Below are 25,498 nucleotides of genomic sequence, written 5' to 3'. Positions count from 1 at the left end.
TCACAGAAGGCAGGAGGCTCAGTGTAGGATGTGATCTGCTATACTTGTAAGACCTGCCTAAAGCAATTTTTAATTCAAATATTTATTAAGCACCTACTATGCACTATGCACTGTGCAATGCACAGAGGATGCAGACAAAGCTTCCTATTCCTTGGGCTCATCATATTCAAGATGAAGCCAAGAAACAACAATAAAGTAACAAAAAAGAAATATTAGAGAATGAGAAGTCTTGTGGTAAAAAAAAAAAAAAAAGTCAATACAATCCAAAGATAACTATTCATCATTAGTTTTCTTCTTTTTTTTTTCAGCATCAACCACAGAGAAAAGCACCAGCATAAACATCAGTTAAGTGCAGTACTTACCACCACAATTACATTTGCTGCAGGGATTGGAAGGTTTTCAACTTCAAGGTCTTGACCAGCCACGGCCAACAGATTGAGAGATGGATCATACGCAGGCCTAAGAAATGCTGACTTAACAATTTGGTGGTTTTTGTTTATTTGAGTTTCAGAAGAAGAATGTTTATATATCTTCTGTGGAGCTATATCCAGGCTCTTCTCCATGTCTTGTGAATGGTGATAAAGAAATGCTGGCTTCCCACTCCTCTTATGATGAATTGCCAAAATGTGATCATTGTTTCCTGAAAAGCACCCTGAAAGGGGGAAGAAACAGAAACAAAATTCAAAGACCTTATTTAGTAAGATCAGTAGAAAGATCTGATATCCAGAGTTGCTTGTTCTAAGCAGCTTTAAGACTTGTGATTTAGATTAGTCTCCTTTTCCCACTGCTTTGTTATTCCCAAAAAATAGAACACACTTGGTGGTATGGAGGCATCTCAGAAACTCTGGGTGGGCAGGAAGTGGGAGTAGTTTGAAAAAGTCCTATTTACCAGATATTTTAATACCTCTTTTAAGCAGGAATTTCCTCCTTTATTTAAACCCACAGTTCCTACACCCTATTGTACTTTTATTCCATGATGTAGTACCTGTTCCTCAAATGACAGCAATTTATATCATATTAAAGCTTTCCTTCTTTAATATTCATGAGTATATATGAAATTTTATAGAGTATTTTAAAATCACTGAAAGCAGGTATCTGGGTACATTCATTGTGGTAGCAACATCCAGTTATGCAATGATACCCATCCTTTCCTTCTTACTGAGCAATATGGCCATCCAGATCAAGTAATACACTCACCCTTATTTCTTCTGTTAGGTAAGTATTCATTAAATTGAATAATTCTTTCTTTTACTTGCCATTGGTCACAGAAGGAAAGAGAAAGCATATACATGTTAGTCAAAAGAGTATCACTAATTCAAATATCAATTAGAAAAAAATTTGATCTTTTACATAAAATAATAACCACGGTGAGCAGATCATACATATTAATGCCTCTAACATAGTACCTAGCAACCACAGATACCCCAGATATATCTATGGCAACACGAAGTTGTACAAATATTGTTCATATAAAATTACTCTCCCAGCAGATTCTGGGGTGGACTGAGTTGTATGGCTCCAGGGCAGGGACCATTTTCCTCTCACATGCCTGACTGAAGCACAGCCCTCTCTTCACAAGGTCAAACATTGGTCTGTTTGGCCTGATAAGCTCTCTGGCCTCACCCTGATGACTTCCTGAGACCTTGCCTCAACTCTACAATGTGCAAACAGCCAGTGGGTGGCAGCTAGACTGGTATAACTGGGGATACTTGCTGAGTGGCTCAGACCCAGCACTGGCACCGAGTCTGAAACTGAATCAATCTGGTGAACACCACTTGCCCCTACCTGGTGACCCACTGTGAACCTACGTCATGCAACTCAAGTACTACCAGAGGCTCTTTCAGTGACTTCACCTAAAAGGCAGTCCGCAGGCAAGGCAAATGGAGGTGGATCTCAGAGTGCCTTCATACTTTTGCTGACCTGCCTCCCAGCCCAGCACTGGTAAGAGGGCCTTGTGCATGTGTACATCGATAGAACAGAATAAAGAGCCCAGAAATAAAGCCATGCCTTTATCATCAATTAATATGTGACAAGGGAAACAAGAACATACAATGGGCTAAAGATAGTCTATTATAAACTAGTGTTGGGAAAATTGGACAGATACATGCAAAGAAATGACCCTAGACCACCTTCTTATAAGATACACTAGAATAAACTCAAAATGAATTAAACACTTAAATGTTAGACTCAAAACCATAAAAATCCTAGAAGAAAATATAGGGAGTAAAATCTCGAACACTTCCCATAGCAATATTTTTGCTGATATATCTCCTTGGTTCAGGGAAACAAAAGAAAAAATAAATACAAGGGACTACATTAAAGTAAGAAGTTTGTGTACAGCAAAGAAACCATCAACAAAAGGTAAAGAGAATCCACTGAATGGAAGAACATATTTGCCAATGATATAGCTGATAAGTGGTTAATATCCAAAATTTATAAAGAACTTATCAAACTCAACACCAAAAAAACAAGCAATCCTATTTAAAAATGGCAAAGGACTTGAATAAACTCTTCTTTGAAGAGGACATACCAATGGCCAATAGACATATGAAAAGATGTTCCGAATCACTAATCATCAGAGAAATGTAAATAAAAACCATAATGAGATAGTACCTCAAACCTGTCAGAATGGCTATCATTAATAAATCAACAAACAAGTGTAGGTGAGAATGTGGAGAAAAGGGAACCCTTGTGCACTCTTGGCGGGAATGCAGACTGGTGTAGCCACTGTGGAAAGCAGTATGGAGTAAACTCAAAAAATTAAAAGTGGAACTACATTATGACCCAGTGATCTCACTTCTGGGAATATATCTGGGAAACCTAAAGCACTAATTTGAAAGAATATATGCACCCCTATGTTCATTGCAGCCTTGCTTACAATAGCCAAGATTTGGGAGTAGCTTAAGCACCCATCAGTAGTTAAGTAGGAAAACAACAACAAAAAACAACAACAACAACAAAAAAAAAACACAAAAAAAAGCAGTGGTACATTTACACAAAGGAATACCACTTTGTTGTAAAAAAGAAGGAAATCGTATCCTTTGTGACAGCATGGATGGATATGGAGAGTATTTTTCTGAGTGAAATAAGCCAGTTAGAGAAAGACAAGTATCATACGACTTTCACTAATATCTGGAATCTAATGTACAAAATAAAAAAACAGAAACAGACTCATAGATACACAGAACTGACTGGCAGCTGTCAGAGGGTTGGGGGGTTTGGGGCTGGGTGAAAACGGTGTCAAGATGAAGCAAGAAAACAAAACAAATAGACACAGACAATATTATGGTGATTACCGGAGGGAAATATGGGTGGGAGGAGGTAGAAGTGTGTAAAGGGGGTGGGTAGTAAATGGTAATGAAGGCAACTTGACTTCGGTGGTGAACACAGATGATATATTATAGACTTGTATACCAGAAACCTATATAATGTTATTAACCAATGTCACCCCAATAAATTCAATTTTTAAAAATTAAAAAGAAAGCTATGTATTGGGAGAAAATAACTGCAAATCACATATCTACCAAATTACTTGCAATCAGAAAACATAAAGAACCTCACAAAACTCAACAGTAAGAAGAGAACAAGCCAATTTTAAAATGGGCTTAAGTTTTGAACAAACACTATCAAAGACAAAACATATATGGTAAATAATCACATAGAATTTTCCCAATTCTATTATCCAGTAAAGAAATGCATATTAAAATTATGATATGATGATAGCCACTTGGCCTGGAGGTCAAACCCTCCCTGGAATTAGCTACAACAATCAAGATTTAACTATAAGACTGCGAACAAAGACCACTAGGGGGTGCACCAAGGAAGCATAACAAAATGCAGAGACAAAGAAACAGGACAAAACTGTCAATGGAAGATATAGAGTTCAGAACCACACTTTTAAGGTCTCTCAAGAACTGTTTAGAAGCTGCCGATAAACTTAATGAGATCTATACGAAAACTAATAAGACCCTCGACCTTATATTGGGGAACCAACTAGAAATTAAGCATACATGGACTGAAATAACGAATATTATACAGACGCCCGACAGCAGACCAGAGGAGCGCAAGAATCAAGTCAATGATTTGAAATGCGAGGAAGCAAAAAACATCCAACCGGAAAAGCAAAATGAAAAAAGAATCCAAAAATGCAAGGATAGTGTAAGGAGCCTCTGGGACAGCTTCAAGCGTACCAACATCAGAATTATAAGGGTGCCAGAAGATGAGAGAGAGCAAGATATTGAAAACCTATTTGAAGAAATAATGATAGAAAACTTCCCCCACCTGGTGAAAGAAATGGACTTACAGGTCCAAGAAGTGCGGAGAACCCCAAACAAAAGGAATCCAAAGAGGACCACACCAAGACACATCATAATTAAAATGCCAAGAGCAAAAGATAAAGAGAGAATCTTAAAAACAGCAAGAGAAAGAAACTCAGTTACCTACAAGGGAATACCCATACGACTGTCAGCTGATTTCTCAACAGAAACTTTGCAGGCCAGAAGGGAGTGGCAAGAAATATTCAAAGTGATGAATACCAAGAACCTACAACCAAGATTACTTTATCCAGCAAAGCTATCATTCAGAATTGAAGGTCAGATAAAGAGCTTCACAGATAAGGAAAAGCTAAAGGAGTTCATCACCACCAAACCAGGATTATATGAAATGCTGAAAGGTATCCTTTAAGAAGAGGAAGAGGAAGAAAAAGGTAAAGATACAAATTATGAACAACAAATATGCATCTATCAACAAGTGAATCTAAGAATCAAGTGAATAAATAATCTGATGAACAGAATGAACTGTTGATTATAATAGAATCAGGGACATAGAAAGGGAATGGACTGACTATTCTTCGGGGGGAAAGGGGTGTGGGAGATGTGGGAAGAGTCTGGACAAAAATCCTGCACCTATGGATGAGGACAGTGGGTGGGGAGTGAGGGCGGAGGGTGGGGCGTGAACTGGGAGGAGGGGAGTTATGGGGGGAAAAAAAAGAGGAACAAATGTAATAATCTGAATAATAAAGATTTAATTAAAAAAAATTATGATATGATGCCACTATACACCTCTTGGGTTCGCTAAAATAAAAAATACTAACAGTATGCAGTGCTGGAGAAGATTCAGAACAACAGAAAGTTTTATACTTTGCTGATGGGCATGCAAAATGGCAAAGGCACTATGAAAAATAGTTTGGCAGTTCCTTATAAAGTTAAACATTACATATATATATATATGTATATATATATATATATATATATATATATATATATATATATATATATATATATCAACACTAATAAAAGAGAAAAATGGTAATTGGCGTACGAGCTACCCTTTTCATTGGCTAATCAGGGCTATATGCAAATTAACTGCCAACAAGATGGCGGCTAATTTGCATATGTAGGCACAATGCAGGGAGGCGAAAGGGAAAGCAGAAAGAGGCCCCCTGCCACTGACAGTGATGGGAAACCCAGGGGGGAGCTAAGAGCTGGGGGGCAGGGCAAAGGCGGCCCTGGGGCCGCCTTTGCCCTACCCCCCAGCTTTGATCAGAGAATCAGGTGCCTTTTCCGCCCTGGCCAGTGATAGCAGGAAGTAGGGGTGGAGCCAGCGATGGGAGCTGGGCACGGTCGAAGCTGGCAGTCCCAGGAGATAGGGGTCCCTTGCCTGGGCCTAAAGCAGAGCCCAGGATCGCGGGGCCGCTGCAGCTGTGGGTCCCCGCTGCCCGGGACGGACGCCTAGGCCAGAGGTGTCAGGCCTGGGCAGGGGCGGAGCCTGCAACCACGGGGAGCTGGGGGTCCCCTGCCCAGGCATGATTCCTGGGCCAGAGGCCTCAGGCCTGGGCGGGGGCCAGAGCCAGTGATCGGGGGGAGATGGGGGTCCCCTGTCCAAGCCTGACACCTCTGGCGGAGGCGTCAGGCCTGGGCAAGGGGCCGATCCTGCGATTGGAGGGTGATGGGGGTCAATGCCTGAGGGCTCCCAGTATGTGAGAGGGGGCAGGCTGGGCCAAGGGACACTCCCCCCCACCACACACACACACCCAGTGCATGAATTTCGTGCACCGGGCCCCTAGTATATATCTCCCCCACGTTCAAAGGTTGTTAAATCGCATTGTTTACCCATATCTTCAGAAAAAAATCACTTCTACTGTCGTGGTAAACAACCTGCTTCCCTATTTATAATGGTCTGGCCCTCTAGCAACTTCAGCACAAAATCATAGCTAATTTGCCTTCAAACGTCAGGTGGTTATAATAATCTGGCCACTCAGTGTATACTTACCATATAACCCAGCAATTTCATATCTGTGTACTTACCTTAGAGAAATAAAAAACTTATGCTCACACAAAAACCTATAAGCTAATTTCAATGGCTGCTCTAATTGCCCCCAAAAGGAAACAACTCAAGTGTGTGTTCTTCAATAAGTGAATAGATAAACAAACTGTGATACATCTATACAATACAATATTACTCGTCAATAAAGAGGAATGAACTATTGGTCCACAAAACTTAGATGAAACGCAAAGGCACTAGGCTGAGTGAAAGAAGACAGTCAAAAAGTCACATACTATACTCGGGGCCTGGTGCACGAAATTCGTGCACTGGGTGTGTGTGGGGGGGGGGGGGGAGTGTCCCTCAGCCCAGCCTGCCCCCTCTCACATACTGGGAGCCCTCAGGCGTTGACCCCCATCACCCTCTAATCGCAGGATCGGCCCCTTGCCCAGGCCTGACGCCTCTGGCTTCGCTTTAGGCCCAGGCAAGGGGCTCCTAGCTCCTGGGACTGCCAGCTTCGACCGTGCCCAGCTCCCATCGCTGGCTCCACCCCTACTTCCTGCTATCACTGGCCAGGGCGGAAAAGGCACCTGATTCTTCGATCATGGCTGGGGGGCAGGGCAAAGGCAGCCCCAGGGCCGCCTTTGCCCTGCCCCCCAGCTCTTAGCTCCCCCCTGGGTTTCCAATCACTGTCTGTGGCAGGGGGCTTCTTCCTGCTTTCCCTTTCGCCTCCCTGCATTGTGCCTACATATGCAAATTAATCGCCATCTTGTTGGCAGTTAACTGCCAATCTTAGTTGGCAGCTAATTTGCATATAGCCCTGATTAGCCAATGAAAAGGGTAGCTCATACGCCAATTACCATTTTTCTCTTTTATTAGTGTTGATGATTCCATCTGTGTAACATTCTCAAAAAGAAAACACCTATAGCGATGAAGGACAATAGTTATTAGAGCTTAAGTGTTGGGGGATTGGACGATAGTGTGAATGAGTTTTTTCTAGTGATCAAACTTTTCTGTATTGTGGTAGTAGTTACATGAATCTAAAATTCATAGGCTTATACACCAAAAAAAGTCAATAGATTATACTATTATCATGTATAATATATACCATATTTTGTAAGCTATTTTTTTCACTCAAAACTGTATCAAAACATCCTTTCTTATCACTAAATGTAAATCTAAATCTTTAAAAATTATTGATAAACTTACAGAAAATAGTTTCAGTGTGTGTGTGTGGAGTGGGGGGTAGAATTAATTGGATTGAGGAATGAGTGGGAGATAAAGGAGAAAACATATGAATGACCATTGCAACAAGTTGGTTACGATAAGAGATGACAGTGTGTTAACTGGAAGGGAAGGTAGGGTTAAGGGATTTGGTTCTTTTTTTGAGATAGGAGAGATTTGAGTACATTTAATAAATGAAAGGAAGGAGCCAGCTGAGAAGGAGTGGTTGAAAACAAAGGAGAAAGCAAGAGGAATAATCATTAGACTGAGTTCCCCCAGAAGATCAGAGGAGTGGGATCCAGAGTACAGGCAGGAGGATGAGCTTTGAATGGGAAATTAAAGGGAGGTATTTCTTCTATTATAATACTAAAGCCCAATGCATGAAATTCATACAAGAGTAGGCCTTCCTTTCCCCCGGCTGCCGGCACCAGTTTCCCTCTGGCACCCAGGACCCAGGCTTTCCTCCGGCCACTGGCAGGCACCCGGGACCCGGCTTCCCTCGCAGCCCCAGCTTTGTCCAGAAGGTCATACAGAAGGTCGTCCAGAAGGTCTTCTGGAAGGACGTCTGGTCTAATTAGCATTACACTTTTATTATTATAGATTCAGATAGGGTATGTGGTGAAATGGCTGTAACCTATAAGGGTTACAGGGAGTAACAAGGAGATAGTAAGATCACTCCCAACAAATTTATGGCTTAGAACATGCAGAGACCAGCTAGATCCAACAGGCAATTAATTTCACCTTACTGTGACCCCTAGCCTCATTATAGAGACAGAAAGTCCATAAAAAGGCCACAAAAGGGCCCACCAGCTCTTATGAGAAGTCTCCCCTCTCCTCCCTACTAGCAAAGTCCTGAATATTCATCACCCATATTAAATGCCCTACACCTGGATTAAAAGAGCCTCAATAAAAGAAGTAAATACCATTAGGTGGATCTGTGAATTAGACCACTCTTTCGCACTTCACTAATAAATGCACTTTCACTTTAAAGTTTACATTGGTTCTCGTTTAAATTCTTAACTTCCTGCGTGAAGCTAAGAACCCACAGTGAGTTGCAGACCTTGGGGTCTGGGACCCCTGGAGCACCCGCATCACTATGGGGAATGGAGGAGATCTGGGATGTTAATGGTTTTGAAGGTAGAAGCTGAACAAGTTATCTTCTGATGTCTTCTATTTTCTCTGGATAGGAGGGGATGAAGTCACTTCATAAAAGAGTGAGGACAAGGGAAGAAAGATGGGGGTGGGGTCAGGAGAACAGAAACATTGAAACAGTTTTTGTAAAGAGTGAGGGATAAAGTTGATATAAGATGTGTAGTAGAATTTGTCAATTCCATTAAGAGCTCAATGACAATTTTCTCCACCTGGAGGGGATAAAGTGTCTCTCAAAATGTTTCATAAGTAGCTTGTCACATATACTCATCTGCATTTAAATAAAAGTACTTTTTATCATAGAAGCAACATAATCCATTTGGGTGCTCAGAAAATTCCACAATTGAAATTTCAATCTGGATATGACCTTGATAATCTCTGAAGAGATCTTTAACAAAGGAAAGAGAAGTGTATGAAATTGCCAACAATTTCTTCTCTAGAAAGGAGACAAAAGTGGGTAATAACCCTTGGAAATTTTTATATCAGAAATTATGAGACTCTCATTTGATCTGTAAATGCCTCTCAGGAAAAGTTAAACATACACAGAGAAGCACCAGTGAAAGTTTATATAAAACATGCTTATTAATAGTATTGCCAAACAAAAGAAACATCCTTTTCAAAAAAGCAATGAATTAAGAGGTAAGGGACCTAGATCATTTAAATTGCCTCCCCCACCGTGCTTTTCTTGTCAAGGTGAACCTGAGCAACTCTCTTCTTCATCATTGAGCCTTAGCTTTTTTTTTCATCAGAAAATGAAGGTTACTCTTACATATCAATGACTAGATTAGAAATGCACTTCAGTAAAAAAGAAGCCCTGATTCACTTAGGCTTCACATGGTGCTGATTTTTTTCCTAAAAAGATAAGTTTTTTCCTTAAGTACAAGAAAAGACCCTTTGGGGACTCCCAGGAGCAGGGATCTCCAGCAGTGATATCCTTGGATGTAAGGGAGCTAATATAATACTACTAGAGGCCCAGTGCATGAAATTCAAGCACTTGGGTTGTGGCGGGGGAGAGGGTGTCCCTCAGCCCAGCCTGCACCCTCTCCAATCTGGGACCAGGATTGGGCCTAAACTGGCAGTCAGACATCCTTCTCACAATCCGGGACTGCTGCCTTATAACCGCTCACCTGCCTGCCTGCCTGTTTGCTCCCAACTGCCCTCCCCTGCCAGCCTGTTTGCTCCCAGCTGCCCTCCCCTGCCAGCCATCTTGTGATGATGTAAGGGTGCAAGGGTCTGAGGGCCACCTAGGCTTTTATTAGTATAGATTCTTCCAGTTTTTCTGTATCTTTTGGTATCAGTAACCTAAGAGGTCATCAGTACTAGTCTCCAGTTAAAAGTACCACAGAAATTACATGGAATCTTCCAGATAAACACTCCAGCCTTCCTAAGATGTGCAAATGAAGTCTGTTAGCATAACCTCCCAGGTAGAACTTGCTCATTCCTACTGATCTTAATAGTAACCTACATCAGTGTTTGGAAAAATTCAATTATGGCTCTCTCTCTATAAAACCAGTTTTATAAAATTCAGTGTGTGTGCCTGAATTATGTTCCAACGTATATGTCTGTACTTGTATGTACACACATTCATTTTGTTTTATATCCTGACACCAAACAAGCAATATGACAAAGAAAAAAAATCATCTTCAAACCATTTATTGCCATAAAAAAGTTAAAAAACATTAAAATAAAATGAGGGTCTTTACAAGATAACAATGATTGAATTTACAAAAATTGTAATCATAGCCCTCCCAAAAAGACTTGGAGAAGCTTGTATTGAAAGAACAGCTTCTTCGAGGAGTGTTTTTTCCTAAAATCTAATTGATGCACTGGTCACAAGATGTGAAAACACAATCCCATGAGGAGGTGCTGTGTCATTCTCTAGTACTATTTAAATGCTGCACATGTTTGGCCAGTGATGTGTCTAGTATATTTACAATAAACATAAATCAACACCAAAGTCATTAGTCTATTTTTATAGAACTAGCTCCATTTTCCTCTATCTAGGTGAGGACCTGAGTCCTGCAGGAATAAGGAATGATTTTAATTAAGGCATCTGGTAAAATTTCCTGCATATTCTTTGATATTAATAGGCCCCATTTTCTAAATATTCCGTTAGAAACTGTGGCTCCTATGCCTGCTACTCTAGGCATCCCTTATTCCTTCCTATTTATCCCACCGATTGAAAGCTGAGCAGCGCAGTGGAAAACTATCTGGGAGTCACAGAATTGACAGGAAAACTCCGCTGTGTGCTGTGTGCTGGGGTAAAATTACAATGAAAGGGTTTCACGTTTCCTGATTTTTGCCCGGCTTTAATTGAGTTATTTTTCATTTGGTAGATATATGTGCCAGGATGGAACATAATACAGTTAGGACAGCATCCTGTGGGACAATGTGACTAGACATAGCCATGAAAAGGAGGTGGGGTTAAGACCAGTGGCCCCAGAGTGCTGAAGGAAGTGAGATAGGTCGGTGCAGACAGAAGCTGTCAGCTGCCCCCAGTGCCTGAAGCACTGAGTCTAAGGATGCTCAAGGAGAAGTTGACAGGAGTAAATGCTACTGTCTCCTAAACTCTATGCGGCCATTAAGAGAAGACCTCCATCAAGATATGCCCTCGGGGAAGTGGAGAAAAATGATCCTATGGCAAGAAAGCAGAGAAATGCTAACCTCTGCAGAAATCATAGAATTGAGTTCTCCGTGCACTTACTGAGTAGTAAAGCCGTACATGTGTACAACTGAATTTCTACACATCAGTTATTATTATGCAAACAGCTGAGATGGTATTATTTACAAATAGCTATAGAGATTTAAATCATTTCTGTTTTTTTATAGTGGCTGGGCAAGAAAAAGAAAAAGTGTTGGCTTTACGAATAATTCTCATAAATAGATGAGGAATTATATTAACACAACGCATAATGAACATTACAATATAGAAAGAATGAAAATATTGCCACAGTAATGATACTACAGAAACATAAACTCCCAGACATCAGAGCAGGAGGAGGGTGAGGAAGGCGGTCCCAGAGGCCACTGGAAGAGGTCCCTGCCTTGTTCTCCTTTGCCTGCATTGAGAAACCGGAGGGAGGCCCTTCAGGTCAACACTTCTACACTCATAATTCCCTGGCAAAATGAACAACATTGCTAGGGAAGGACCATGCAGTTAGCAGCTACTTCTCTGGAGTAGATCAGTTTATCACATCTTTTCTAAAATGTAGCCAGTTGAAAAGAGGCTGCTCTGCAATGGGAAGCCAGAACTACACTCTTTCACTGGGGTGGAGAGGAAGGAGAAAGTTGGAAATGGAGGATCAGCCTGAGCACACAGTTCCAGAGGGCAACCTTCAAGACCAGAGTCTGGGTGGGCGGGGTTGGGTGGGGCAGGGGGAGGGGAGGGGCATCCAGCAGGGGGAGCTGATGCTGCAGGGTGAAGTATAGGGAACCAGGGCACTTTTGCTTCAGGTACACACAGGACAGGCCTAGACTAGAGGCATGGACCCTGCATCCATTGGGAATTTATGCTGACTCAGCAGAACTTAACTCAAGGGAGCACAGGATGCTTGATTCCCAGAATGCACACCTGATTTCATGAAGCACAGCCCTCCCTGCCACACACACACACACACACAAACACACACACACACAATCACACACACACACACAAGGTATGTGGGCATGGTCTTCACACTGGAGTCCACAAACCAAGCAACACAACTGTTTTCAAGGTGTCTGTGGACATGGAGAGAATCCAGCACCCGAAGTGGGACATTGTGGCCCATTGGATGTTGTCAGTTCAGATAGTTTGTAGAGTGGGCTCTAGTTGCAAGACAAAGAAAAAGAAGTGTTGGCTTTATGAATAATTCTCATAAGATTAGGAATTATATTAAAACAGCAAATCCTACCTGAGCCCTGAGACTGAGAGATGAAGGGCTGACCATGACCTCAGGGCCTCTTAAGTGTTAGAGGACTTTATTCTCTTACTAGCGGCCCAGGGCACAATATTTGTACACTTGTGGGGGGCAGTCCCCTCAGCCTGGCCTGTGCCCTTTTGCAGTCCAGGAGCCCTTGGCGGATGTCCACCAGATGGCGGGGAGCGGGCCTAAGCCAGTAATAGGACATCCTTAGTGCTGCCGCAGAGGCAGGCTGCTGCACTCACCAGCCATCAGCCAGGCTTGTGGCTGAGCGGTGGTTCCCCTTTGGGAGTGCACTGACGACCAGGGGGCAACTCCTGTGCTGAGCGTCTGCCACCTAGTGGTCAGTACGCATCATAGCAACCGGTCGTTCCGCCATTCAGTCGATTAGCATATTACCCTTTTATTATATAGGAAGGATATACCTCAGTTTGGAAGACAGAATTTACCCTCTCCAACAAAAACTTGCTAATTATGCCTGAACATTTGTAATTTATAAGGCGAAGGTTCCACTAGTAAAAAAGGAGCACATGACAATTTCATTTTAGTAGCAGGAACTCTTTACAAAAGAAGGCTTTAAAGTTACTTCTTTTTAAGTTAAGGAAAGGGAGAATTGAAGCAGTAAATAGCAGAGTTGGGATTCAAACCCAGGTAGTCAGATTATAGAGCCAAATTGTCGTCGTTGTTGTTTTTGATTGATTGTTTTTTTACTATGCTACATGAGGTAGAGTATATTTTTGCTGTTTCTAAAGAACAAGCATGTCATTTCAGAACATACTTTCTATCCTAAAGTGTGAAATGATTATCTTATAGAAGCACCTGGTATAGAGTTTAAAACATCATAGGGATTTAGGAAATACCCATTTATATTTCCCTTCATTTCCTTTAATGAAATCTATTTGTTGCCACTCTAAATCCAATGTTTATCTTGAAAGGAGATCCTGTTATTATATTTTCATAGCTTCATTTAGTGCTCAGGTTTAGAGTAACAAACAGCACAGTTATATTTATAATTTAAGCACTTTAAATATCAGGCATTTCCAGCTTGTGGAAGCAAATCACTCAGAAGTAACCAGTGGACATCTGATGGGAAATCCTGATGCTCTGGAGATATCCAGGGAGAGCCATGGCCCTGAGAATTCCCCTAAGGAGCTTCTTAACTGCTGGGGACTATTTAGAGCAGTGGTTCTCAACCTTCCTAATGCCGCGATCCTTTAATACAGTTCCTCATGTTGTGGTAACCCCCAACCATAAAATTATTTTTGTTGCTACTTCGTAACTGTAATTTTGCTACTGTTATGAATCATAATGTAAATATATGATAAGCAGGATGTATTTAGGTGACCCCTGTTAAAGGGTCGTTCGACCCCCAAAGGGGTCGTGACCCACAGGTTGAGAACCACTGATTTAGAGGCACTGAAACAGCTGCCTGACTGTGAACTTGGATTTGCATAGACGAGGGTACCACCATGGAATAGTTTCCACAATTGAATTCTTTGTTTTCTGATGGACTTGAGTCTCCACCAGAGTCAGACTGGGGTGCTACATAATAGGTCCCCTGAGATAAACTCAGAATTCCAGAAGAGTCTTGGCCAATCAGGTGCAGCTGGGTAGCTGGGCCTAGATATTGGGGAGGGATTAGTAGTTCCATGGACAGCTTGAAGCTGTGTTTGACCATCCCCAATGTAGGGTCTTCCTGTCTCCATGCCCCTCCCTTAACATTCAAATGGCCCTGTTTCCTCAGTGTTCACAGAACCACATGCAGCCTTCCAGGTGAACCTGGATCCCAGTGGTCCGGAAGCTCCATGGGCTGCACAGAGTGAGCAGGAGAAAGTCAGCTGGTCAGCAGAGGAGAAGCACTGCCAGAGCGGTGATCCCACAGGAGGCCTGGGCATCTGAGCTGCAGGCCCACCACGTGCAGGAACTGCTCACACTGTGTGGGTCCCTAGAGAGACTAATTAGGGAGGTGGTTCCTCAGACAAGTCTGGACAACTTGCTAAGCCACAAAGTACGATAGGAACTAGATCAGTCAGATTTATGTAAATGTACTTATGTGCACATTTTCACTGACCATCAGGTAAACACCAGGAGACATTGTATTTCACATTCATTTAAATAGGGATTTGCTAAAGATAAGAGCCTAGACACCATGCTTATTTATTTGTTTGTTTTTAAAATCTTTATTGTTGAAAGTATTACATATGTCTCCCTGCTTCCCCCATTGACTTCTTCTAGCCAACCCCGCCCCCTACCCAGGCCTTCAGGACCCTATTGTCTGTGTCCAGGGGCTATGCATAAATGCATACAACTTCTTTGATTGATCTCTTCCTGTCCATCCACCCTCCCCATTTTCCCTCTGAGATTCAACAGTCTGTTCCATGCTTCCATCTCTCTGGATCTATTAACATCATGTTTAAACGGAGCTTTTAACTAAGGTATTGGGAAAAGGATTTGAGGAACACTGAATGTGGTATTTATTTCAGTGCAATTAAAAAATATTGTCTAGACTGTTGCTTCATGTAAAAAAATAGTTTTGCTTTGTTGTTGGTCCATTCTGCTGCAATTATAGTGGTCATAAACATCTTAATGAATTGAAATGGAATGAGATTTGATTATGAGGAAAGTCTAAATAGTCATTATGAGTAAAAATGATTTAAATGGAAAGTGCTAATATTCACTATATATAAATTTGCTAGTTGTCATTCTGTGGCAAATGCTATTACAATAATGACACTCACAGTCACATTATTTTGTGAATAAGCATTAGGAAAGTTGATCATAAAATCATATTTTACCATTAAATAGTTTTCTTCAAAGCTATTAAAATCTTCTACGCTAAGTGTGTCAGTGTTTGTAAGTGCTTTGAAGATGAGGAATGCACTTCTAGGCCAAAATCCCCTTTTAAAGGAAAAAATGTTTTTCTATCTTTTGACTTTACAAATAGCTTTTAAAAGGTTTAGCAATAAACTTACCATAAAACATAACACCCATGTTATCATTAATACTAATGGCAATAAATGGGCTTTTGATGTGTGATCCCATAATCTCATAAAAATGGCGTTTTATAATTCATAAACCAGTCTCCATTCTTCAGGTATAAGCATGTCTCCCATAAGAAAAATGTGTGGGATCCAAAAACTTAATGGTTCTATAAAAACTTTGTCTATACATAAAAAAGAGAAAGAAACTATACAACCATCCAAATACTCATAAATTTTCTATAAATTTGGGGGAGCAAGGCAGGATTAGATTTTTATCATCTTGATTTATTAAACCCACTATCTCACACCCCCACCTGATTATGAATGTATAAGGGGCTCATGTTTGTTATTATATAATAATCTACACTAATAAAAGAGAAAAATGGTAATTGGCATACGACGATACCCTTTTCATTGGCTAATCAGGGCTATATGCAAATTAACTGCCAACTATGATTGGCAGTTAACTGCCAACTAAGATTGGCAGTTAACTGCCAACAAGATGGCGGTTAATTTGCATATGTAGGCACAATGCAGGGAGGCGAAAGGGAAAGCAGGAAGAAGCCCCCTGCCACTGACAGTGATCAGAAACCCAGGGGGGAGCTAAGAGCTGGGGGGCAGGGCAAAGGCGGCCCTGGGGCCGCCTTTGCCCTGCCCCCCAGCCATGATAGGAGAATCAGGCGCCTTTGCCGCCCTGGCCAGTGATAGCAGGAAGTAGGGGTGGAGCCAGCGATGGGAGCTGGACACGGTCGAAGCTGGCAGTCCCGGGAGCTAGGGGTCCCTTGCCTGGGCCTAAAGCGAAGCCCACGATCGCGGGGCCGCTGCAGCTGCGGGTCCCCGCTGCCCGGGCCGGATGCCTAGGCCAGAGGCGTTAGGCCTGGGCAGGGGCGGAGCCTGCAACCGCGGGGAGCTGGGGGTCCCCTGCCCAGGCATGACACCTCTGCCAGAGGCCTCAGACCTGGTCAAGGGGCTGATCCGGTGATTGGTGATCGGAGGGTGATGAGGGTCAACTCCTCTGGCGGAGGCATTAGGCCTCGGCGGGGGGCTGAGCCGGGGATTGGGGGGATATGATGGTCCCCTTGCCCAGGCCTGAAGCCTGGGTCAGAGGCGTCAGGCTTGGGCGGGGGGTGGAGCAAGCGATCAGAGGGAGATGGGGATCCCCTGCCCAGGCATGATTCCTCGGCCAGAGGCCTCAGGCCTGGGTGGGGGCCAGAGCCAGTGATTGGGGGGAGGTGGGGGTCCCCTGTCCAAGCCTGACACCTCTGGCGGAGGCGTCAGGCCTGGGCAAGGGGCCGATCAGGTGATCAGAGGGTGATGGGGGTCTACGCCTCTGGCTGAGGCATCAGGCCTGGGCAAGGGGCAGAGCCAGCAATCGGAGGGGTCTGGGGGTCCCCTGCCCAGGCCTGATGCCTGGGCCAGTGGCATCAGGCCTGGGCTGGTGGCAGAACCAGTGATGGGGGAAAATGAGGGTCCCCTGCCCAGGCCTGACACCTCTGTCAGAGGCGTCAGGCCTGGGCAAGGGGACGATCCTGCGATTGGAGGGTGATGGGGGTCAACACCTGAGGGCTCCCAGTATGTGAGAGGGGGCAGGCTGGGCTGAGGGACACTCCCCCCGCACCCCCTCCCAGTGCACGAATTTCGTGCCCCGGGCCGCTAGTAATATAATAAAAGCCTAATATGCTAAGCATCTGGATGTCCGTTCAAGCAATCAAAGCGTAATATGCTAATGATATGCTAAGGCCACTCAACTGCTTGCTATGACGTGTATTGACCACCAGGGGACAGACGCTCTGACTGGTAGGTTAGCTTGCTGCTGGGGTCCGAGTGATTGGAACTGAGTGAGACAGGATGGACATGCCCTGGATCCCTCCTGTGGTCCCTCTCCAGCTGGCCAACCTCCCACGTCTCTCCTCAGCCCCAATTGTGCACCGGTGAGGTCCCTCAGTCTGGCCTGCACCCTCTCACAATCCGGGACCCCTCGGGGGATGTCAGAGAACCAGTTTTAGCCCAATCCCACAGGCCAGGCCGAGGGACCCCATTGGTGCACAAATTCGTGCACTGGGCCTCTAGTAGATAATAATCAATAATCAGGGTTAGGACTTTGGGATCTATTCCTTAGTATATAGATATCTAATTACATACCTTCTTATACTTTATCTAATTATTTAATCTCTTTAAAATAAGAGCATTTACCTCATTTCCATCCTGAAATAATAGGAGAAAATCATATAGGAATATCTCTCTGTCAAGGAGGAGTTCAACACAAAACACCACTACAACTAGCATTGTGCCCATGGAACACAAATTTATCTTAGAGACTATGTCTAAATGGAAGGTTTCTGTCCCATTCCCACTTCTTTGTAACCAGCAAATGTAAGTTGAAAGAGCAGCAGTAAAGTTAATTTTACTTTTTATAATCATGAAAATGAGATATAATCCCTTTATCAATGTAAAATAATATATATATATAAAAGCCTAATATACAAAAGTGTCTTCTTGGGAGTCCGACCGACCAGGAGTTTGATCACTCACTATGATGTGTGCTGACCACCAGGGGGTTGGCGTGGAATGAAGGAAGGCCCTGGCCGGCAGCTGGCAGCTGGGGAAGGGAGGCCCTGGTCAGCGGCTGGCAGCTGGGGAAGGGAGGCCCCAGCTGGCAGCAGGCAGCCACTAGAGACCCTACCCATGCACAATTTCGTGCACTGGACCTCTAGTTTATTATAATTTATTTAGCCAAATACATCTTGAATACATTTATTCAGTCATTGAACATTTTTGGATGGTGTTCTAGGTAACAAGAATAGTTCTAGGGAATGGGTATATGGAGATAAAAAGCTACAATTCTGTTATTGCCTTCAAAAGTTTCAATATTCAGGTTAAATATATTAATAGAGGAATATGAAGGGCCCCAAAGGAAAACCTAGGAAAGCTACTTGAATGAGGTGGGTGTCAAAGGAAGGGTTCTTATAGTAGGCAATGCCTGGCCAAGATTTGAAATAGGAAAAAGAGTTACCTTGAAAAAGAAGTAGAATATGGGTATTTAATATAGCTGGATCAGTCTGTGACAAGGATGAGAGGCATGGCTAATCTAAAGAAATTTGATCTCAGATGATAATAGTGTGCAGAGGAGGACATGATGACAAGAAATAAGGATGGAGTTAGGAAAGATGTGATGGTGAAAGAGTTTGCCATGAAAATGAGTTTGGGCTTCATTATATGAGAAAAGGAAATAGCTGTATTAAAAATTTTTACAAAGAGAGAATATGATATTAAAAAGTATGCTTTTCAGAGCTTCACCTCAGATATGATGAAGGATGGATTTGATAGTAGGTTATAGTAAGATACTATATGAGAAAAAAGGACCCATCCTAAGGCAGTAATGTGGGCATGAGAACGGATTAGACTTGGTGAGAAGGCTTCGTGATCTTTTGAATGAAAGGAGCCAAGGAAGAGTATAGAATTAGTTACTTTGGGGTATTCTGGTGTTACAATGATAGAAAACATGGAAATAAGAGCAATTGTGATGGGAAGTGCTGAGTATTAACAATTGGATACAAGATGCTTGTGGGATATTCCATGACTCCTGTGTAGCTGTAATTATAGAACTGGAGTTCTGGAGAATATGTAAGATGGAAATATAGCTTAGGAATCTTTGGTCTGTAGGTCTGAATGTAATTATCCAGGGAGACTGTATAGAGAAAAAAGAAGAAAATACCAAGGATACATAAATTCTAGAGAGCACTTTGAGTCAAGGCCAACCTAAAAGTAAGAACTGAGGAGTTAGGTGTGGCTAGTGAGTAATGCTGGAAATGCTAGGAAGTAGTGGCTATGCATGGAAATCAGAGAGGAGGCTTTTCAAAACTCAGAAAGTGATCAAATTAGATAAATGCCACAAAAATTTATTTGTAAGAAGAAGATAATAGCTGGTCATCTTACTTATGTTCAAAAGTAGGATGACAGGATAAAGATTAGAGTTGGTAAAGAACCAGATGAGAAACAAAGAAAAGATACTGATATGGATGATGCATCCCAAAGTTTTTATAAGATGCTCTCAGAGTGTGACCTCCAACAGAATATGCAACTCCATTGTGCTAGGAATGTGTGATCTCCAATGTACAAATACCTTATGCCTTAAGTGCCAAAGACAGACATGTTTGCCCCAGGGCCTGAAATCCTCCTTGTCAGTTAGCTACATGAACACTTTCATGTTGCTATAGACATTCCTATACTATAAGGCATTTTCCTGAGAAGTGAAAATGTAACCAACCAGCCAGGCTTTTGGACTGTGCATCTGGCAATCAGTTTGAAGGGCTTTGCCACTGAGTTAATGAGTATTTGTGGTCTCTTGCAAGTCCCTCCCTGTTGCCCTTGAGTTCACAATCACAGCAAAGTCTGTTGGAGATATTATGTCCCTGGGCATGAAAGGCTCCTGGGGAACAACTTGAGTTTGGGATAAATAAGTCACGTGGAAGTTCATTCTGGAAGTGGCTTAAGTGTCTTGCATAGGTGCCAAGAAGTATTTAAATGCAAAAAGAAGAGACCAGAAATACCCCTGTGTTGTCTTTATGTATTCAATGCATTTATTTAATCTTTGGTAGCTTTTACACTAGCTCTGCTACCAGATGGTAGGCTGGGCAGAATATGCAATACAGTAGTACATGAAATAGACAAATACCTGTGCCTTCAGGAGCTTATATTTTAATGGGTAGAAGGGGAGCCACAATAAACACAACAAATAAGTAAATATTGGGTGTTGTAGGTGGTAAAAGACATCTGGGGAAAAAAGAAAAGTATGGAAGGGATATTGTAATTTTGGGGAGGGGGGAGTGTGAAATATTAAATAGGAGAGTCAGTGAGGTCCTCACTTTGAGTAAAGACTGAAATTGAAGGATTAAGCCAATGGAAAAAAAACCTGGAGTAAAAGTGTTTCAGGCAAAGAAGAAGCAAAACGAGGTAGGCAACAAAAAAGTGCAGGAGAGTAACAAAAAAGAGGAGAGTAGTGAGAGATAATATCAGAGAGATAATGGGGAGAGAGAACACAGTAGGACCTGGGCCATTATAAGGATTAAATTGAGTAATTTTGAACAGGAAATCTGATTCTGTAATTTTAAGGGACTCTTCATTGAGAAAAGACATCTTAATCTTAAAGAATAACCTACAATTTTCCTATCAGTCCACCTGTTTTTTTAAAGGTGATGCTTCTACAAATGACCTCCCCAATCTGCCTGGTTCCATCATAGAAACCCTCCTCTCAAAGAAGAGAGAAACTGACTATGCATTTCTCTGAGAATGAAGTGGCATCTTCAGAAAATACACTGAAGGTCATCTTTGTGCCCTCCAGAAAGGCTGATAGTGAGAACAATGTGGAAATTTGAAACAACCTTTTCTAGAACCAGAAGAGGAGTAAAACAATGAGATCAGTTCCGTGTCTGTGGTGTTTTTTTTAAGTGAAATATTCACTAAATAAATAAATAAAGCTTTCACATGGGAATTTTTAAGATATCACAAGACCTTAACTCCTTTGCAACTAAAATACTACCAAATAAATATCTCCTGAAACAGAACATGGTTCTTTGGGCAAAGACAGAGAACAAGCACTGAAGAAAATAAGCTACCTGTGCATCTAGTTTATTGGGGTAGCTTTTAGTTGCCTTCTTGAATACTCTTGAAGAGGTCTTTTCAGCTGGAGTTAATGTATTATTACATTGGTTCACAGAACGAGTAAAGAATGAGGAGAGTTAGGTAACAGTAATTTGTCACCGGTAACTCATTGTTGGTCTCACTTATCAGAACCAGTGTATGATTTTATAAGTATGCAGTCACAGACCTTGAAACCTGGGTTTTAACAATGCATGTTGTTAAATAGCATTTTACTATTTAAACTAAATACTTTACTATCTACCACTGACTGGATCTTAGTTTTCTCACCTGCATATAAAGCAGTTGGCAGGACAGTAGCTGCAACTTTTCTTGTTAAGGGCATCTATGAAAATCAGGGGCATGGGTACAGTTGACTCCATGCTCTCAGTAATTTGTTAGGATTATCTTATCCGGAGATGATAACTCCACAGCATTGTAGTCACATCCTCTTTCTGGTCCCTTAGACCAGCGGTTCTCAACCTGTGGGTCACAACCCCTTTGGGAGGTTGAAGGACCCTTTCACAGGAGTCGCCTAAGACCATCGGAAAACACATATGTTATAGTAATAAGTTTAGTTAGTATAAGATAGCATAATCAAATTTCATTTCTTTATTAGAGTGAATTTTAAACTTTACTTAGAAGAGGAACTTAATTTGTGTGTGTGTGTGTGTGTGTGTGTGTGTGTGTGTGTGTGTGTGAGACCCTGATAAGTAACTTGTAACGCCCTGCATGTTAACTCCTGACAAATAATTTGTAACTCCTGATCAACAACTCCCTGCATGTTACCTCCTGGTAAGTACCTTGTAACCCCGCTGCGTAAGCTCAGCAGGCCACCGGAGCACAATGACATGAGACACTGAAGAAGCCTGTTATAAGTAATAAGTTTAGTTAGCATAAGTAGACTCCACTTTTGTATTAGCTTAAGTTAGCATAAGAACACCCCATTTTATTCTTAAACCAAAACTTGTAAACAACTCCAAAAATAAGATGTGTGTGTGTGTGTGATTGATAAGCTTTGGACATGTACACAATTACCCCACCTGAGTGTATACCTAGATAGCAGGGCGGCACCCGGGTATGGCACCCGATAGGAGACACTGAAGACGCCCAGCTTCAAGGATTTAAGGAGAGCAAATCTGCTGCAGTTCAGAAGCCTGTCTGCACCTCCACAGCCAGACGTTCTCCTCCCCCCCGGAAACTGCCAGCTGCCATTCCTGCTCTGCCTTTGAGCCCAGACTGTTAGAGGCCTCTCTTCCAGTCAAGAGACCGAGCTCCTTGCCGTGGTGTATCGGACGACCTCCATGTGTCTCTGTCAGCGAGTGTCTCCGGGTGGCCTGCCAAGGACTGAAACCCATCAGCTCTCTGGTAATTAAACCTGTGTGATTTCTTGCAATGTTTGTTTCCTATGTCTTCTCTCTTCTTAGTTTTTGGTTAAGATCGGCCATATTAATTAATAGTAAGTTCCCCTTGACGTCTGTATTGGTACATCCAAATGAGGCGCTTGGGACACCTGTGCGTAAGTTCGGAAGAATTGGAACAACGTATAGAATTACATATTGTTTCTGTGATTAATCACTATCCTTTAATTATGTTCAATTTGTAACAATGAAATTGGGGGTCACCACAACATGAGGAACTGTATTAAAGGGTCGCGGCATTAGGAAGGTTGACAACCACTGCCTTAGACATTACAAACAGACCCCAATACTTAGCCCCATTGAGGCAATCAGAACTCAGGGAGGGTCAGGATCTTTGTAAAAATTTGTTTTTGCATAGTGACTCAGACAATCATGACCTAATAGAGTTGGCGCTCAAGTTGAAAACAACTTGCCACCTTATCATAAGGAGAAGGACTATATCAAAGTCAGCAGTTCCTGGTGTAGCTAAGAAGAGCATTTGCATCCTGTCAGCCAATTTCTCCCATCCCTAAAGCGTTCTAACGTGTCATCAGTTCTGCCAACATGAAGTAGTTTCTGGTATCCTGGGCAGAACCAAATTGGATCAATTAGCTTTTCAGTTAAAGAGTCCTGAATACATAGCACTCATTTCCTTTCTAGAGAAAGCCCACTTGTATCCTGAAAAGAGAGCCTTCTGTAAAAGAAACAAACTCAGACATTCAACAAATAGAGAAATCAGGGACTTCTTGATCTTTGAAGCTGCCACCCACTCACTTTCTTATGATCCACATACACAGGAGCTTAGATCAAGAAATCTGTGTCTGTTTGAGTTCTATGAAAAGTCCTAACAATGTTATTAGATAAATGTGATGAATTTTAATCTGGTGACAGCTTGTGACCCAAAAATTGCTGTTCAAAATTAAAATGCATTCAAAATGAATCTGGCAAGCCAACTACAATATTAAACTTGCAATCTGCTGTGAAAAAACACCGATTGAAAGAACTATATTAAACATGAATATAATTAATTTCTATATAGCATCTTGCAACTGAAATATAAAATAGCTCTTTAATTCATTGCTTTTATTAAATTCAAATTGGTTGAATAATCTTTTTTTTTGCAAATTAAGAAGTCAAAGTATAGATGGATTGGTTTGTCATTAGTAATACACCCCCTTTAGCTGAGCTCCAGGTGGTACAGAACCTAGTAGTATAGACTTCCAAATTACTCTTTTGATGAATAAAAGTCCTCTATTTACCTCATCCAGAATGTTTCTCTATTATAAATGTAGAAATGTTTCCCACCTGCTTACTTTTAAGTTTATTTATAACTTTTATGGTATAAATTACCCAAAATATATTAAATGTGATCTTTAGAACTGTTTATACATTAGTTTTAAAAATAACCACACTGATATTTTTGACAGATCAGCTAAATCATTTCTAAACTTGGTAAAAATTGAGGTGCTTTTTTATGGTAGAGAATGTTTGTATTAGTGCTATCACTAAACATGAATACAATAGTAACAGCCCAATGTGTATATTTTCATCTCATATTTTAACATTAAAGAATTGTATGTGGTAATAAAAGGATTCATTACAGTTGTTTGCAAATAATTTAATGACCCAGTCGTAGCTATTTCTAGTTTTCAAAAGGTACCAAAGAACGATGTAAGTTTCCACAACACCACATCATAATTATAACAATTAACATGTGTACTTAGTTATAGATTGAATGTTCCTATACATTCCTTGATCAAGAGATTCACAGTAGCTAGAAATAGGAAAGTACCATATTTCACCCTCATTAGTGTAAATATAGAAAAAGACTCACCCGCTCTTTTTAAAAGATACCACAAGAACTATCATTTCACAACCATTATCCATTACCCTGGAACACAGTGCATAATCAATAAATGTCAGTAGAAAGAATGAATGAATATGCGTGATTGGATGACAAGCAAACTCAGGGACAAGACCTAGTCTTTGGCTGCTACAGGACTACTGCACGGACCACTGCCGCCGCAGTAGGGCTCCTAAACCCTCTCTGCCATATAGTCTGACCATGATGCTGAAAGAGACGACAGGGTCCTGTGTCAAACCTTTCCTTCCTCTTATTGGTTTAGAAAATGCGAGTGACAAGGGCCAGGGCCAAAGGAGCCTGGGGCGGCATCCTTCCCGTGAACCATGTATTTCCATCTTTGGGGCTACACTGTGGTCCCTCAGGTTACAGCCAATGCATCCCTCTGAGCTCTCAGCTAAACCAAGAGACCTTAGGGATGTAACCGCTGCAGTAGAAAAGGTGACTCCTGCAGGATGGCTTGTCTGTCTCCTGAAGAAATTGGCAGGCAAGTGCATAGCCTAGAAATAGGACCAGGAGGTCTAGATGGAGGGGAGGGAGGCAAACCTGTATTCAGAGGGCACATGTTCCCTATAGGTCATAGGAGGTAACGAAAAATCAAGGGCTGAGTTCACCTTCAGTTTTCGGCCCCGGCTTCCAACAGGTGCATGCCTCCCTCCCTCACCCCTTCCCGCCAGCAGGGTCCCGCCTGGCCTTCCTAAGGCTTCCTGTGCCCAGCAGGCTGCTCCTGGAGTCCCTGAGCCTGTGCCTTTTCCCCCGCCTCCTCCCCAGCTCTGCCCCGCAGCCCCTCACCTGCAGCCTGAAGACCTAGGAGCAGGCACAGCGCAGGGAAGCCCATGGCGCTCCGCATGGCGTTTGCAGGGAGAGGCGGAGGAGGAACTCCGCCAGGGCCCCACTTCAGGAAAAAAGCGACCAGCAAGGGCCCGCGCCAGAGCGGCTCCGGGCTCCGGCTTCACTCGCAGGTCCCGGGCTGGGGATGGCAGAGCGGGTGCGGCGCCTGCAGACAGCCGCCCAGCAGCGCCTCCTTCCGCGCAGGCAGGGGACGGGGAGTGGGAGGCGGTTGCTGAGCGGGGCGGAGCGGGG

At 42.5% G+C, this 25,498-nt stretch overlaps 1 protein-coding gene across 1 annotated transcript; it reads right to left on the bottom strand.

The window, feature by feature from the left end:
• Positions 1–260: 260 nt before the first annotated feature.
• On the bottom strand, positions 261–25,498 carry LOC132226181 (receptor-type tyrosine-protein phosphatase R-like). The gene is made up of 2 exons (XM_059681027.1): positions 25,208–25,498; positions 261–652 (listed from the first exon to the last, which is right to left on the bottom strand). The coding sequence occupies exons 1-2, from the start codon at positions 25,263–25,265 to the stop codon at positions 342–344; spliced, it is 369 nt and encodes a 122-aa protein (XP_059537010.1). The 5' UTR covers positions 25,266–25,498; the 3' UTR covers positions 261–341.

The sequence above is a fragment of the Myotis daubentonii genome, chromosome 2 (assembly GCF_963259705.1).
Source record: "Myotis daubentonii chromosome 2, mMyoDau2.1, whole genome shotgun sequence".
NCBI lineage: Eukaryota > Metazoa > Chordata > Mammalia > Chiroptera > Vespertilionidae > Myotis > Myotis daubentonii.
The sequence above is the reverse complement of the archived record's forward strand: the minus strand, read 5'-3'. Positions and strand labels throughout refer to the sequence as shown.